General features: G+C 40.2%; 2 protein-coding genes across 9 annotated transcripts; one reads left to right on the top strand and one right to left on the bottom strand.

The window, feature by feature from the left end:
- Positions 1-118: 118 nt before the first annotated feature.
- Positions 119-13686, top strand: LOC124183488 (clustered mitochondria protein homolog). 2 transcript variants are annotated; one of them, XM_046572054.1, is made up of 17 exons: positions 119-368; positions 5637-5935; positions 6029-6451; positions 7182-7548; positions 7628-7764; positions 7894-8174; positions 8283-8409; positions 8549-8723; positions 8804-9006; positions 9093-9234; positions 9320-9525; positions 9638-9844; positions 9937-10035; positions 10163-10501; positions 10579-10851; positions 10944-11069; positions 11164-13686. In XM_046572054.1, the coding sequence occupies exons 1-17, from the start codon at positions 272-274 to the stop codon at positions 11806-11808; spliced, it is 4146 nt and encodes a 1381-aa protein (XP_046428010.1). In that variant the 5' UTR covers positions 119-271; the 3' UTR covers positions 11809-13686. The 2 variants fall into 2 exon arrangements, with proteins under 2 accessions (XP_046428010.1, XP_046428009.1); XM_046572053.1 differs by having other exon boundaries at positions 120-368; positions 10157-10501.
- LOC124183492 (U6 small nuclear RNA (adenine-(43)-N(6))-methyltransferase) lies at positions 13467-16795 on the bottom strand. 7 transcript variants are annotated; one of them, XM_046572062.1, is made up of 7 exons: positions 16318-16795; positions 15973-16244; positions 15579-15798; positions 15359-15499; positions 14856-15225; positions 14554-14755; positions 13467-14471 (listed from the first exon to the last, which is right to left on the bottom strand). In XM_046572062.1, exons 2-7 carry the CDS (start codon positions 16075-16077, stop codon positions 13968-13970), a joined length of 1542 nt encoding a protein of 513 aa, XP_046428018.1. In that variant the 5' UTR covers positions 16078-16244; positions 16318-16795; the 3' UTR covers positions 13467-13967. The 7 variants fall into 7 exon arrangements, with proteins under 7 accessions (XP_046428018.1, XP_046428017.1, XP_046428016.1 ...); XM_046572061.1 differs by having other exon boundaries at positions 15973-16224; XM_046572060.1 differs by having other exon boundaries at positions 15973-16219.
- Positions 16796-16834: the final 39 nt, after the last annotated feature.

Genomic DNA, 16834 nt, shown 5'->3' with positions numbered 1-16834 from the left:
TTATAAGAGTGGCAGCTCGAAGGCTGTCCAATCAACGCTGACCTTGAAGAAACGAATTGCCACAAAGATCTAGAAGTAATGTGAACATGGAACGAGGAGAATGCGCCAATGAAAAGCACTAGACTTTGTACTCTGGTCGAAACGCACGTGCAACAACGGCGGAGCGGAGCAGAGCACGACGGTCCCCGTGAAAAATAATTTCCTGTATTTGTGCGGTTGTGTTGGAGGAAAGGTGTGAGAGTGCAGGGTTGGTTGTAAAATTGTAAAAATAATGGCTCTCGGCTCGCAGGTGGAGACGACCGGTGATAACGGGACAGAAAAGATTCCGATAGTGAATGGGAACGTGAAGGAGGAATCGACCGCGAAGGGTGAGCGAAAAATGTTAATACGTTTTCCTCGTCTTTTTTTTTTTTCAATTTTACCTCAGCCAGTCTCAACCGGGTCCAACCTCTGAATCCAACATTTAACGCTAACCGTTACGTAACGCAGTGATTCTCGAACTACGTTAGTGCACCCCGTGCGTTTTGTTGCAGTTTAACAACGTAGTTATATCATGAAATTAGCCGGGTGGTTATGTAACTCGAATTACGAACAAGCCAGTGCGGGGGTCATGTGAGCGCGCCGATTGCGGCGGCGACTCCTACCTCGAACAGCAGCCGACGCTGCAGACGAAATATTTTGATTTTCGAACGTGAGGATGGACGCCCATAGGCAGGCCCGCGCCCTTCTCGTGTTATCGAATCGATCGATCGCGTTCAATTTTATACGTGATTAATAATAAACTGAATTTATTAACATAACAGACACTCTCGCTTTTCCCGTCATTCGTGTCCAGATCTACATTACCGCTTCTAACTGGTCCGCCCCTTCCCTCAAATTGCATCATCATTAGTAACAAATTTATCATTCCGTTCACTCCGTGTATTTCCCCTGACTTCTTTTATTTTCCTCTCCTTTGCATTTCGGATCGAAACACGGAGTGTTGTCCTCTTCGCAATGACACAAAAGTAAATACCTCTAAGCTCAGTCTATTTCACAATAAATACCCGTAACACTAATCTCGGTTGGATAATGGTTTTCATTTGTTCCTATGGTATTCTAATTGATTTTAAAGCGAGTTCCCGTGATTCGAAAATTGACGCCGCTTACTCTGCAGACAGACATGTTTTTTATTCTAACAATTATTCAATGCTATTCTGATCATTATCATTTTTGTGGCAGAAAGTACACCGTCCCATAAACAGCGATTTTTCACCGACCACTACAATCATTGCGTTGCCGAAATCAAATGAGACAGGTTTTTCTTATTCCTTGAAATTGGTATGCCGTACGAATTTGCTTGTACATGGCAAACTCAAAGAGTATGCAAACTGAGAAATCAATGTCCCATAGAGCGGTGCGTAGTTACCGAGAGTTGAACCGAGAGTCTCGAGGCCACGATTCGTTGTTTCGGTGAATACGAAAGTCCATGCCTGTGGTTTCTTTGCTACGACCAGAATCTAGCTGCAAAAAGGCTATTTTCATTGGTATATTCATTGTAATTAAGATATTTCACGTTTTTCTCTCTCACTCTTTTCTCACTCGATATTCCGATAATTTTCGTAAATGAAAAATTATTTTCCGAGCAGCTGAATGTATGAGTATAAAATAGCCTAGATCAACTTGTCATTCAGTTACAAATTTGTCGGAGAAAAGTATGTTCTAAAAATTATGAGAAACGAATTCATACGCCGGCACATAACCAACATGGCCGCCGTTAGCCGCCCGCTTGCAATTTAAATTTGGCTTTACGGTGATTTTTAGACGCTGCCAATCACCGAGTGTCATTTCACGGCAAACAGGAGGATGGCAAGAATAGTTTACTCTTGAATATTGCATTCGGTGAAAACCGAGAAACTGAAAATTCAACTTGCGACATTCACCAGCATTAGTATTTGTATGCATATTTGTACCTGGTATTGCCTGAGGATCGACTCAATATTACGACGCGTGCAACCAAAGCAGCTGGAGAAAGTCTGCTCTCGTGTCTAAATCTAAATTTAAAGATACCCTTTTTTACGAATCGGCCGCGGCGTGTTCTAAACGAGAAACTTCCTATTCTATCTATGATCTATTATATCATAATTGAAATGAGCTACCGCGGGGTAAACGATGACAAGCAATTCGTCTGGATTTTTCGGTGAATATTGTACCTGAACCGTGCGCGAGTGTTATTCTCCGAAGAGTTTATTGCCTCCCGTATCATCGTGATGCTATCTAATCAGGGATCGGAACCAGAGCTGTGCAGCTGAACAAGTGCAGCAATGTCTTGGAACGTTTCACCGCATAGTCTTCTTTTAGTTTTCGAACGTGGCAATATTGCCTGCGGATAACGAAACGTATATACCTACCAGTTTGAAATCCTCCTGGCTACGACATGGTTAAATCGATTCATTTGATTGCCAGTTTAAGGCAAAACGTCGTCTCGGTCCTCCTCTTTCCGTACCCGTTAGTTATACCGTTTGCACATGCAACGGGTATCGCGGTGCAAGAAAATCCACGCGACGAGAGGTATGATGATAATAATAACGACCACGTCGAAGGGAAGATTGAGAAAAGGAAGCACAAGAGGAGCCGAGAAACGAAATGACAAAAGAAACGAGAATACACATAGAAGAGGACGAACGAGACGTCGCATGTACATAATACGGTGTTCCTGGGCGTATGTGTTGGGAGAGAACGAGCATCGTCCATGAGCATGGCAGGGTGGAAATGCTTGTCTGCGCGAGTATATAAAGTGTATAATTAGGAAGGCAAGCAAAGCGAGCGCGGATGAACGGCATGCTGAAGAGCAACCGCGGGGGCATTTTCTACGACATGAGAGCATGGCCAGCGCACTTGGGATATTAGTTTGAAAGTAAATAGATACGCGCGATAATAGGGCCTTTTCTAATCGCCGTGCGGTAATCCGACGGGCAAACTCTCGGCAGCGTAATGCACATCCGGGCGACCGTGACAGGCAATTTTTTATTCCTTGTTGAGCGCTTTGTGCCTCGAAAAGGCTGATTAATTGCCTACACCGAAGGCGGCCGCTTGACGATCAGAAAGATGTGAGAAAACAAAACGAATTAAATTCTATTCGTGCATGCTGGTGTACACTGATAGGAATTTTTAGTTCCGGTTACCGCTCGGTCCTGGACTATTTTCATTTTTTAACCAGAATCGAAAAATATAGTTCCAGGTAGAAAATGAAAATTAGTTTTCTAGCTGTCACTGGAAAGTCTAGTATCGGTTACTATTCTTTCTCATCACGATCACTGTTGCTAGATTTTCTTGCAACTGTTGCGAAAATTTAATGCTCGCGCAACGATAAATTGACGTTAAAGCCTTGCTTAACTAAAAAAGTAGAGTAAACCTCACAAATTGATTCTGCGTTGCAATTACCAAAAAAGGATCGACGATAGCGCAAAATGGTTAGGCGTACCTCGTTTTTCCTAATTCCAACGATATTCGAACAGTTTTTTTAACGATACCTGTTTTACTGAATTTTTCTAGTTACTGTAACAAATGAAATTTTTCTCAGTGTACGTCCAATTCGATAAATGAGGAAGTAAACTACTGAATAGTAATACAATTCTTGCAGAGATAATTTAGTTGGTATTCGTATCTTAACGATTGAAACGCTTTATTTCCAGAAATTCATTAGTATATATATAAGCGTCTAGTATTCATGCCTAGGTACTGAAGCCCATGCTGTTTAAACATCGCGCAAAGAAAAGTACAGCTCGTTACGTAGCATGTGTAGAAAATTAAGCTTCGCAAGTATCATCTAAGGTTTCTTCCATCGAAGTAATCGATCGATAGCTTCTACGTACACGCTGTAGATAGATGATAAATGAAATAGATAACTTTTATTGTTACTTATGTGTAACATTAATGTAGGTTAAGGACAATACTAACAAATACTTTACGCAATAATAAACTAAACTAAGATAAAGAAACGAAAAGAGTCAGATACAAGTTGACTTGAAACAAGAAAACCAGCTGGCAATAAAGAAAAGAAGAAAAATTAATGGTCAGTACTAATTATTACTACAGTGCAACTGCATTCTAGAATATTGTATATATAAGTAAAAAACAGCACATAACGGCTAACAAAGCTATATAACTAGCTGAAACTAACATGTATCCGTACATAGAAAGAGCTACTACACATATCTGTAATACGTAGTCCTAATAATTGGTAATAATTCGTATGGAAGTATATAGTCGTCGTTTTATATTGATCGAGAAAGAGAGCACGCGAAGAAAACGATGATTAGAACGCGAGGTCTAATTCTCTGAGGTATAATTCAGAGATGATAATTTCTTCGACTAACTCGCCCTGTTATGAAAGGGGAACGGCATAACGGAAGAACGAAAAGAGAGGTAACGAGTATAACGAGGACAAAACAATTTATTCGGTACTTTATTCTCATCGATTTACTCGAAGACGAATGTACGGTGATTATTATTTTTTAATTTTTTTAATTTTTAAAGTATCATATATAGACCAAATATCTTCGTGGACAAGTTGTTGAGAATATCGAATTAATCGATCGTCAAAGACTTATCGAGCACCCGATGTATATATCGTTGACTATTACAACCGTTGCTCGAGTTGATTGCACTTGCGAAACTGATGAACGAAGAACGTGAGAGAGAATAGATAAGTCGCCCTACGGTTATCGCTCCTTTTTAAAAAGATATGTACATACGTGTACTTACACCGCATGTATGTCGCCATCACGACGATCCAATATGATCGTACAGAGCTATAAATTCACAACAAGTTATACCTAACTACATTTGAGAAATTCATCGATCGGTATTATATGTGCAAAATCGGAAATTGGATCAGCCAATTCTCCACGCGTATTGTTTCCTACCTATTCGAATTAATTGACAAACGCATTTTTCCTCATTTTTAATAAAGATATGTTTCCTTTTTAATACGCTAGATTTTTCTCTCGGTTCACACAACGATAACGACGAAATTGATATTTGCGTTGGAGCCGTCTTTCTTACCCTCGGGCTTACACGTCCTCCGCACCTTTCCTTATCTCTTATATTTTTCGATAAAGCATTCACGGTGCGTGGAGCATCGCCTGTCCGTTGGATTGCCACGGGCTTTCAGTTATTTTTTTTTTTTTTTTTTTAATCAATTTTTTTCGTCTTACACTATTACGGTTGGATTGAAACAGGAGTATTCTCAGGAGATTTGATCACGTGATCAATATCTTAAACATATAGATACAGATACTAATTGGTAAAAATAACTGGCATTTCGCGCCTGCACTATTTACATCGGGGTTTATTTATAAATCTCGGTGTACGTACACCGACATGTATTTATACGCACTGCACGTGTTTGTACGGAGTGTTTAAAGTTGCACCAAAATGCAAAACCATCGCTCGTTACATCGGGGTTTGGTTTTCAATTTTCATAGCTTAAATATTGAAGCCCCATACGTACTGATTATAGTAATCGTCGATGCTAATTGGCCAAGTAGCGAAGAGACGAAGGCGCCTGTTCCCGATTGCGTATATATAATTTTAATAAAAAAAAAGAGAAAAAAAAACCTTATCAACGTTGACGTTATATTTTAAATCGACAGAAATAATCAAGAACGGAGAGAGCAGCGGGACCGGCGCGACTGAGAACGTTGTCGAAAAGGGCGAAGTCGAAGCTACGAAAGAAGGCGAGAAGGAAAAGTCCTCGCGAGACTGCAGCAGCAGCAGCAACGGAAGCGAGGCCGGCAAAGATGAGAAGAGCGAAAAACCCGGTGAGAAGGAAAAGGATGGAGGAAACGAACAGGAAGTCGTCTTCATCCAGGACATGGGATTCACCGTGAAAATTGTCAGTCCGGGTAACGAACCCTTCGACATTCAAGTATCCAGCATGGAGCTTGTCCAAGTAAGTTGAATTCACTGTACAAAATTTAGCGATGAAATTCATTCAAAGAATTTCATACTACTAAATATTTTCTTGTTTCTTTTTTACTTCCAGGAGATCCACCAGCTCCTCATGGATCGCGAGGATACCTGCCACAGGACATGTTTCTCCCTTCAGCTGGACGGTAACACTCTCGATAACTTTGCAGAGTTGAAAAATATCGAGGGTCTGAAAGAGGGATCGGTCATAAAGGTCGTCGAGGAACCTTACACTATGCGCGAAGCCCGGATTCACGTCAGACACGTTAGGGATCTCCTGAAATCCGTCGATCCGGGCGACGCTTACAACGGCGTCGAGTGCAGCAGTCTAGCCTTTCTCAACGTCGTGACTAACGGTGATATCATGGAGAAGAAAAAGGCCCGGCCCGATTCCGTCGACTGCACTCCACCAGACTACATCATACCGGGCAGCAAAGACAGGCCCTTGCTACCCTTGCAACCTCAGGCCAAGGAGCAGCGGTGTCCGCCTTGTTTGAAAGTGAGATCAAACGAATATTGCAGATTTCCAAGTCCGCGATTTACTAGAAAAAGATTCGATCGGCGCGCCCCCCAAATCGGCTCCAGATAATTAAAAATTTGCAGATTTTTATCTCAACTCTAACTTGTGCCCCAAAGAAGATGGATTTCCACATCAAATCTACCGATCCGATTTAGAGGGAATTTGATATAGGAAGGTATTTTGGGTCGCCGATTACGAATCTAAACGCAAAATTTGAACATTCGAAGTGGTGGTTCCAATATGCTGGACCAAAACCTCCACAAGTCACTTGATATTGCCATATTGGATCCGCCGTTACGAATTTTGTAACTTCTAATTCAGATTCGTAATCAGCGACCTCGAAAACTCCCGAGTGTCGAGTTTTAGCGAAATGAAATGACTTTTTGAATTCTACTCCACCATATTAGATCCGCTATTTTGAATTTTCAAATTTTGAGTTCAGATTCGTAATCAGTGAACCAAAAGAGCCCTGTGCCCCTATAAGGGTTGGATGGGATCCACCCTCTTTGGGGCATGGATTTGAGGTGAGTTAAAAATTTGACAAAATTAGGGAATTATTTTTTAATTATATGGAGTCGATTCGGAGGCGAGCCGGTCGAAATTTAAAAATATCCTATTAACGGACCACTCTACAGCGGAGTTTTGCGGAAACAATTTCAACCGAGGTACGACTAAATCCTTAACTGCCACGCAATTTTTTCAATTATAGGTGTTGACCACTTCCGGTTGGAACCCGCCTCCTGGATACAGAAAACTTCACGGCGATTTGATGTATCTGCACATAGTTACCCTGGAGGACAAACAGTACCATCTCACCGCCTGCGCTCGTGGATTTTTTGTCAACCAGTCCTCGAAGGAGTCTTTTAATCCAAAGCCTGCAACCCCCAGTCACCTGTGTCACAGTCTTATAGAGCTCTTGAATCAGCTGAGCCCGGCGTTTAAGAGAGGCTTCGCCGCGATGCAGAGACGCAGAACACAGAGACATCCCTTTGAGAGGGTTGCCACTCCCTATCAACTCTATGCATGGAGCGCTCCGCAAATTGAACACACGATCGATGCGATACGTGCGGAAGACAGTAAGCCCTTTTCTTTTTCTATCCTCGCTGTTTTCGGAAATTGACCTCTCATCTGTTACGTTCATTTTTTTCATCACAGCATTCTCCTCCAAATTGGGCTACGAGGAACATATTCCTGGCCAGACCAGAGACTGGAACGAAGAACTGCAAACCACACGCGAATTGCCGCGAAAAAATCTTCCCGAGAGACTTCTTCGTGAGCGGGCAATTTTCAAAGTACGAATCCTTATTACCGTATGCGATGAATAATTTAATTAATATAATCTTTCGGTGATATACGTGCCTTCGGAAACTGCGAGCAAATTACCAAACCGTCTTCTGTAATAATTCGCTTGACTACTTTAGGTACACAGCGATTTTGTCGCCGCAGCAACGCGTGGGGCTGTAGCCGTGATTGACGGAAACGTGATGGCCATAAATCCAGGAGAAGAAGCGAAAATGCAAATGTTCATTTGGAACAATATATTCTTCTCCCTGGGATTCGATGTCAGGGATCACTATAAGGAACTAGGCGGTGACGCTGCCGCCTTTGTAGCGCCTCGCAACGATCTTCAAGGTGTCAGGGTCTATGCCGCTGTAGATTTGCCTGGTTTATACACACTTGGAACTGTCGTCATAGATTATAGGTAATGGCTGAGACTTACATGCCTCATGGGTTGCTAATGCATAGAACCAACAAATTCACGTTGTTCGAAACGTTGAATATTGTGTTGATTGCTACGTTTATATTTCAGAGGATATCGCGTCACTGCTCAGTCTATTATTCCCGGAATTTTGGAACGGGAGCAGGAACAATCCGTGGTTTACGGATCGATCGACTTTGGAAAATCAGTTCTCACCCACCCAAAGTATCTAGAATTGGTGAGGAGGCAAACCATTGAATATCCATACAACCTTGACAGCTATCGATGCTAATTTAAAAACAACAGACTGTTCACAGTATCTTATATAAACGTTCATAAATTTTAGATAAACACCTTGATTTATTTACGTATTACAGTTGAACAAGGCTGGACAGCAGTTGAAAATTCTACCGCACAAAGTAGTAAACGACGCGGGTGAAGAGATAGAGCTTTGCAGTAGCGTGGAGTGCAAGGGAATCATCGGCAACGACTCGCGACATTACGTTCTTGACTTGCTGCGGACTTTTCCGCCAGATGTGAATTTCCTCAAACGTTAGTTTCAAACCTCACCGAATAACTACGTTTACTCAACTTTTAGAAAGTCTTTTAATAAAGAGACACTTTGATTTCAGTTGAAGGTGTTGAACTAAGCAAGGAAGCCAGAGCCCTCGGTTTTCCCGTCGAACATAAACACCGGCTGGCTTGCCTCCGCCAAGAGCTAATCGACTCCTTTGTCGAGGCGAGATACGTCCAGTTTATCAAGCATGCTGCCGTTCATCTCCAAGAGCTGACGTCGGCGCGAAGATCCCACAAGGACAAAGAATCGAGTTCGAAGGTAGGTCATGGCACCATTAAAGGTGTATAAATTATAAGACTGTCATTACTATGTTTGACCTAAAACTGATTTCTATTTGGATTAAGGAGGACAAGAAGGAGGAGCCAGCGATTCCTGCAATCGATAGCAACAAGGAGGACTCAGCACAATCAAGCATTGAGGCAGATGAAGCGAAGAAAATAGTCGAGAGCATTACCGATTCTATAACCGGAGGAGAAAAGCAGGAGCGTATGTATTGTTAAATCCTTAATACAGGATGTTCCGTACAGCTTTCTCACACAAATGTTGATTGTGCGTCTTGATTTTACTTTAGTTGAAGAAAGCACAAAGGAAATCGTTCGCCGAGCAGCCGCGGCAGTCGGCAGTCTCCGCGACGCGGAATTTGATGTGAGGTTCAACCCTGACGTATACTCTCCAGGGGTGAAGCACCCCGACGACAACGGTGACGCCCTCATAAAACAGAGACAGCTAGTCAGGGACGCTGCTGATTTTCTGCTCACAGTACAGCTACCAACCTTTGTACGTATGAAAAGCTAAAGTGAGACTGTACGTGTTGTTTGAAGCGAATCTAATGCTGTTACGATGAGCACCTGCGGCTATTAAAATATTCTACCGTACATTTCTTCTCAAGATTCGCGAATGTTTGGATCACACCGCGGCAGCTATGGACGGTAATACTCTGGTGGAAGCTCTACATGGCCGCGGAATCAACGTCCGTTATCTTGGAAAGCTCGCAGCTATGTTGGCAGCCGTTCCTCAACTCAAATACCTGAACCGAATTGCGGTTTCCGAGCTCGTCCTGCGCTCGGCAAAGCACATCTTTACGTCGTACATGCAGGTAAACCTAGAGTTCAACAAACTTTCTCTCGTCCAATTTATTTGGATTAAAATTTGCGGTCTCTTAACTCGATTTTCTATTTTTCTTTACAGGGTACTGAGCTAATGTGTCTCTCTGCAGCCATAAGCCACTTCCTCAACTGCCTATTTTCATCCGCTCAATTGACACATCCACAGCAGAGTGTAGAAGAGGTTGGTACTAGATTGAAAAAAAGCGTTGTATAGAAGATTTTTGACGCCCCATTAGTTAAAAGTTTAGAATTAATATCAAGCCTTCTTATATCCGTTATTACTTTAATTTGTAATTTGATAGTTGCAGAGCAAGACAGCGAAGCGACGCAACAAACGGAAGGGTAGAGCCAACGGGCCACAGCAATCAGAGGTCGAATGGGCATCGTTGACACCAAAATCGCTCTGGGCTCAAATTAAGGCAGACTTGAAGGCATACTACGACTGGGAAACACCAGCCTCCGACTCCCTAGATGCCACAATTGAACACTACCATTTACAGAAGATCTCTTTGCTCAGAGGTTTTTGCGTTAAAACTGGAATACAGATCCTGCTCAGAGAGTACAATTTTGAGAATAAAAACCGTGCCACGTTCTTTGAAGAAGACATTCTCAACATCTTTCCAGTTGTAAAGCACATCAATCCTAGGGTAAATAACGTTCTGTTATCATAATTTTTTTTGTATAGTAGAGCTTTTTATTTTCACAACTTAATTCGTTTCTCCAGGCTAGTGATGCGTACAATTTCTACACGACGGGACAAAGCAAAATTCAACAAGGATACCTAAAAGACGGGTATGAACTGATAAGCGAGGCTCTGAATTTACTCAACAATGTCTATGGTGCAATGCACCCAGAGATTGCTCAATGCTTAAGAATGCTGGCAAGACTGAATTATATAATGGGAGATCATGCAGAGGCTCTTTCAACACAGCAGAAGGCAGTCCTTATGTCGGAGAGAGTGAACGGCATCGATCATCCATATACCATTACCGAATACGTATGCATTTTGATAAAAATCTGAGCCAACCGCTCCTAAACCAAGTTATAAGAACAATTTTCCTTAAATATCAACTTCCTTCTCATTCACAGATTCATCTCGCACTCTACTCATTCGCAAATGGCCAAGTTTCTGTTTCTCTAAGACTTTTGTACAGAGCCCGTTACCTAGCCTTGATCGTATGCGGCGAAGATCACCCGGAAGTTGCACTCCTCGATGTGAGTATTTTGAAAACTATTAGAAACAGGTAGGTTGTTGTAAAGAATATAGCAAATTTGGTTTAAAAAAAATTTATATGAATCTATTTTTCAGAGTAATATTTCTCTGATATTACATGCTGTGGGAGAGTATGAACTCTCTTTACGCTTCCTAGAGCATGCGTTGGCTTTGAACCTGCGCTATCACGGTCCACGTTCCCTGAAAGTTGCTGTTTCTTATCATTTGGTAGCGAGAACTCAATCCTGCATGGGTGATTTTCGTGCAGCATTAAATAATGAAAAAGAAACGTACGCTATCTACAAACAGCAGCTGGGAGAGGAGCATGAAAAAACTAAGGAAAGCAGCGATTGCCTCAGGCATTTGACGCAGCAGGCAGTGGTGCTACAGAAAAAAATGAATGAAATTTACACCGGTAAACCCGGTGTTAGTTTACCCCCAATTCAGATTCAGCCACCCAGCATGGGCTCTGTACTCGACATGCTGAACGTGATAAACGGTATATTATTTGTGCAAATAAGTCAGCAGGACATTGAGAACTTCAAAGCAGAGATTGAAAAGCGTCAGAAGGAACAGACTCCAGATGGGGAGGTCAAGATGATAGAGATGAACGGTAAAAATGAGGAAAAAACAACAGAATCAAATCAGATCACGAAAAAAGCAGACTCAAACGACGTTGTAAACGATGAATCGAAGCAATTAGTCGGTGCTACAGCGGATCCTGTGGCAACGGAGAGCTGAGTTTATTAAATAAGCTAAAATGGAGATAGAGTCTGTTCAAAACTTCCTGTCTTATTATATCTCAAATAATTATTTGAAGCGAACGACGCGTCGGTAGGATTGCAAGAATTAAATGCTGAGATCTGGGTTCAGAAGTTCCCAGGTATTGGATAGTGAAGAAAAAGACATTAAACTCGCGTTCGCCTGACCATAAAGAGACCTCGGAAGTTTTTACAGCGAGATGAAGGAAAAGGTGCAGCAATTGAATTAATCTATCTGCGACTTTTCAAAAATATTGACTTCGTGTAAATATATGTTATCGTCAATTTTAACATATGAGCTGTTCAAGCACACGTACGTATAATCGCCGTGTGCATGTTCCGAATCTAGTTTCCACGGGCTTAAAGCAGTAACGTGTAAAATATTACTTTGCTGATTCGCTGTTTGTGTAGATAGTGAACAAGGTTCGGTCAAATATTATATATACTTTGATCTATGATACACGAGTATAAAAGTATGTACTTTTAATCAGTACATAAAACTGTTTTGATTAATACGTACCTGTGTGTTCACACATACAGTAATGTTTTCATTATTTCGAACTCGAATCGCGTGAGTTTTCCAAGTGAATTTCAATTCGTCTGTTCGATTTTTTAGAGTCTAAAGGAATGAAATGTTAGAACTATCGTAATATTAAGCCATTAGCTCGAGTCAGTTGCTTTTTAGTCCTTCGTTATCACTACAGGGCAATGATTTATACATACATGTAATCGTATAAGTCATTAAAGATGAATCATCATGGGTCATAGGTAATCATCGCTCAAACTACCTATAGGAGATTAAATATTTCTCGGTCGTTGCTAGCGTTTCTTTCTGTAGCTTTTAAACGGAACCAAAAATGAAAAAGTGATATTGATGAATGTGAGAACGTAACTAAATAACTACGTCAATACATCTTTTGCAGTCGTAGACATTATTTTGCAATCATTAATTTTAGCTACGGCGTTTTAGATACCGTATTTCAAAGCTTATTGCAATAATAAAAAGATAAGAACTTTGAGACAAGCGAGATGAGAAGTGGTGATTTTTAGAGTAATCAAATAATGTAGCATGAAGTCTTCGAATATCAAATATTACGTATAAATGTAACTACAATATATGACTAAGTAGCATACTCGTATAAATTGAAATATACATATTCGATTTCAAGTCATGTGGTAATCGTAGAACTTTTAATGCTGTGGTTCATTACTGTACTACTATATCGTTTGACTTTTCGTTTGTTGATAATCATGAATAAAATAAAGGGAAGTTGCATTGTTTGAAAATACTACAAAGCTCTCCTAGAGCATGCCACCAATTAGCAATTACTTAGTTACATCATTCTTGAGCTTTTCAAATTTTTTCTGAATTTGAATTGAAAACTGGTCATTTTTTTATTATACAAATCATTCGACAAGTATCTCCATAAAATTGAACGTCAAAGTGAATGTAAAATACGCGTTTAAATCATCCGTCTTGATCTAACATGAAATAATCAATTTCGTCGTGGAAATTACGAAAATGAATCGTATACAGCAGTTTGTAATATCACTACTTTAATATTTGAAGTAATACAAGTACTGGGTTAGCAAAACATAAAAAATTGAGGTATTTATGTTTTTCGTTAGAATAATGCCAAAATGGGAAGAAACTTTCTTCACTCGTTAATTTGTTTTTGTTGGTTTTTTTTTTCTCTTAGTATCTAGTGTAATATTATTCTCGCACTCGTTAGGAAGATTGAACAATGATAAAAAGTGTTAGTCGGTAAGGATAAACATTAAATACCTGATATACATATATTATCTGTTATGTAATTTGGTAAAAATCATCACGTGAATAAAACCATTTTATATGAAATGCGTGTTTGCTCTCGCTCGTTGAAATATGAGCAAAATGAATACAACATTTTTTAATGTTTGTTTGAAATAATCAATAAATTTCTCACATTCTACTACACATTTGATGTTGTTTTTTTTGTAGATTTAGTAGTTACGAATAGATCAGATAGCAGGGCAGACAAGCAACTACGTTCGTTACAAACTAAGAACTTAAGTTTTATTATGTCCGTTCACAGTATCCATGTAATAATTACAATGGTTCTGTCATATCTTCAAAACTCATTGATACGTTAAACGATCTTACGTCTTATCCTTTTTCAGTTTGACTCGTCGCTTTCTTTGTTTATTTTTAACTGAGCTTTGAGCTTTTATGAACTCCCTTACGTTTAACTTATTTATAAAATACTGTCGTAACGTTTCCAATGCATTTCTACCTCCAGAACCACTTTCAAATATCATTGATATTTTCAATTTCTTTTCGTCATCATTAGGTTCGATCTCCCCCACAACCAAATCGCAAATTAAAAACGATCCTTTGACGGGCTGAGTATTCACACCATTTGGCAACGCTGTAGTCTTTTCTTCTCTTTCAGAATCATCTCCGAAAGATGCATCCAAGGCTTCTTGTTTCTCAGAATCATTCTCAGAAAATATATCTGGGCAAGGCCTTTTAGATGGTAAACTTTGATTAGCCATCATTCGACGCTTTCTGCGTCCATGTGACCATGTGTCCTCATCAGCCATCAATTGGCAACACCAGTAACTCGATTCTTGCGGATTCACATGTAATTCTTCAACTCGGATCTGTTCAATACAATTTTAGTGTCAATATCTACCAGTTAATTTGTTTGCCAAAATTAAAAGAAAAGATACATGATCTCGTTACCTTCAACTCATTGAATAAAAGTCTCAGTATTAAAACTAATTCCTTAGTCTCTGTCATGCCATCTCTTACAGGGAAAGTTATTTCTGACGGAGGTCGTTTAGCTTTCTGTTTTAATTTTTTGCTGCATCCGCTAATTCTTATGACTGGTGCAGTTGTCAAGTCCAGCACATCTTTTGACAGAAAAGTCCAAGCTAGACCCCATCTAATAAAATAAATTTGATAATTTATGTCATGATATTGTATTCTAAAAATTTACATCTTCACCAAGAACTTTGATAATTTAACACATATAATTGCCTTACCTAGTTGTATGACCCTGACAAAATTCAGTCCATGTAGAGTTTTCGATATTTCGTTTCTTGAATTCATTGCACAAAAATGTAAGACTAGTCTTTTTACCAAGCATAGTTGTATAGATCTTTATTTTATTGTTCAGCTCGACACTATCGTTCAACATTTTCAAAACAAATTGTATTTCCCCGCCTTCTACGACCAGTTCAGCTTCGCTCCCAGATGGTGCGTTTCGCGGGGGCATTCGGGAACCTGAAGGTTTTGATCCAGTGGCCGTGTCCTCTTCGGCACAAAAGAATGGCGGATTGCACATTGTGAATGTATATACATTGTTCTCAGGTACTGACCCTCTGAGTACCGTACCTCTGTTTACACGTATCACTGATGAGATAGACAAAGAGTTTTATATTCATTTAAAGAAGGAATCTGTAGCTAGAAAAATCATTAACAATTACAGAGCATGATGGGAATTATTGTTACAGTAACAGCGTTGAGCCATTTAGACTCTACTTACCTTCAACGAGGTCATGCAAGTTGTTGCTATTTACATTACGCACCGCAGACTCGTAACTTTCCAAATCAACTTCTGTGCCGATCATTCTACATCCATAGATCTTTGCAAATAACAATGGATAGACGCACACCGCTCCAGTGCCTTTGAAGAGAATTAAAGTAAAAGTATATCAACAGCACTACATAAAATTGAAACTCAATTTCAGGTGAATCAATTATACCTATGTCAATGCCAGAAATCAAAGACATGTCTGTAATACCGGCGTGCTTCGCTAAATCCTCTATCCAGAGTACGTAATTCAAACGCAGAGGTACGGCTGGGACCAGCTTTGTGGCTGGTAGATCTACGTTCAAATCATAATCATGTTTTAGAAGGGTTTTGGTCAGTATTCTCAAGGTTTCTAGATCATGGAAATTAATCCGCACCTTTCCCGCGAGATCCTGAAATGTAATAAAATCTATGCAACATAACAGAAATGCGAATTCAAACTGAGGAATCAGGTGCAACAGAAAATAATCGATCGCGTGTGTAGTGTCTTGCGGGAATCGAGTGATTAGACATGTCATAGGCACATGCGAGCACTGTGATGTTTCAATGTGATATACTGTTTTTACCGTTGTCGCAATTTTACGAAACTCCGGATAAAGTATGGCTAGTTGCTTGAAATTTGGCTCCAGCTTGTACTTGTTCCTCGGATGCATGAACCGTCGCAAAGACATTTTTTTGTTCGACGCAACTCGATTTATAGGTTATATCAACGTTTCCTGACATGTGATTCTGCACGCTGCAGGTTTTGAAACAAGCCATTACACGAGGTTTAAAATTCGCAAGACATACAGTGACGTGCCTCTCGACTACCGGCTTCGCTTGAATGATTGAAAAAAAACTAGTGTAAAAATTCGATTAGACTCTAGACTTGTTGTGTACGGGAAAACTGACGATTAACACTGAACTGCTACCTAGTAGGTCCGTGACACATTCCTCGCTTCCACAGGTCTTCGTATGCTTTATAATTCTGCGTTTTGTCTTTATATGGACTCAGATTCCATACTTTCTTACTGAAGCCATTTAAAGCCGACAGCACAAACACAAATACGCAGCTGCCGAGGTACGAGCGAATTTCGAGTCGCACTCGTGACAAATTCCTGACAATGAACATGTATTCTTCAATAGTGCATTTCAAAATCAACTTTTTTCGTCTTGGTTCGCCCTGAAGTAACGCAAGACAGATGAAAATTTGGCTTTAAATTAAGTAAAAAATGTTTTCAAAACATTAAAACCAGACGAATTCAAACACAAGATACAAAATGGCCACCAATGCCGGTGCCTGCAATTTTATTTCGGCTGTATGATCAATTTTCAGAATTTAACGGCTAATTAGTACTGACTCTCCTCAAATGAAATGATGGCAAAATAATGGAATGTAATGGAGCCATCATTTAATTTTTGATGAGAGCTCAGAAACTGAGAATTTAG

This window comes from Neodiprion fabricii, chromosome 5 (assembly GCF_021155785.1).
Source record: "Neodiprion fabricii isolate iyNeoFabr1 chromosome 5, iyNeoFabr1.1, whole genome shotgun sequence".
NCBI lineage: Eukaryota > Metazoa > Arthropoda > Insecta > Hymenoptera > Diprionidae > Neodiprion > Neodiprion fabricii.
This window is presented reverse-complemented; position numbering and strand designations above follow the sequence as displayed.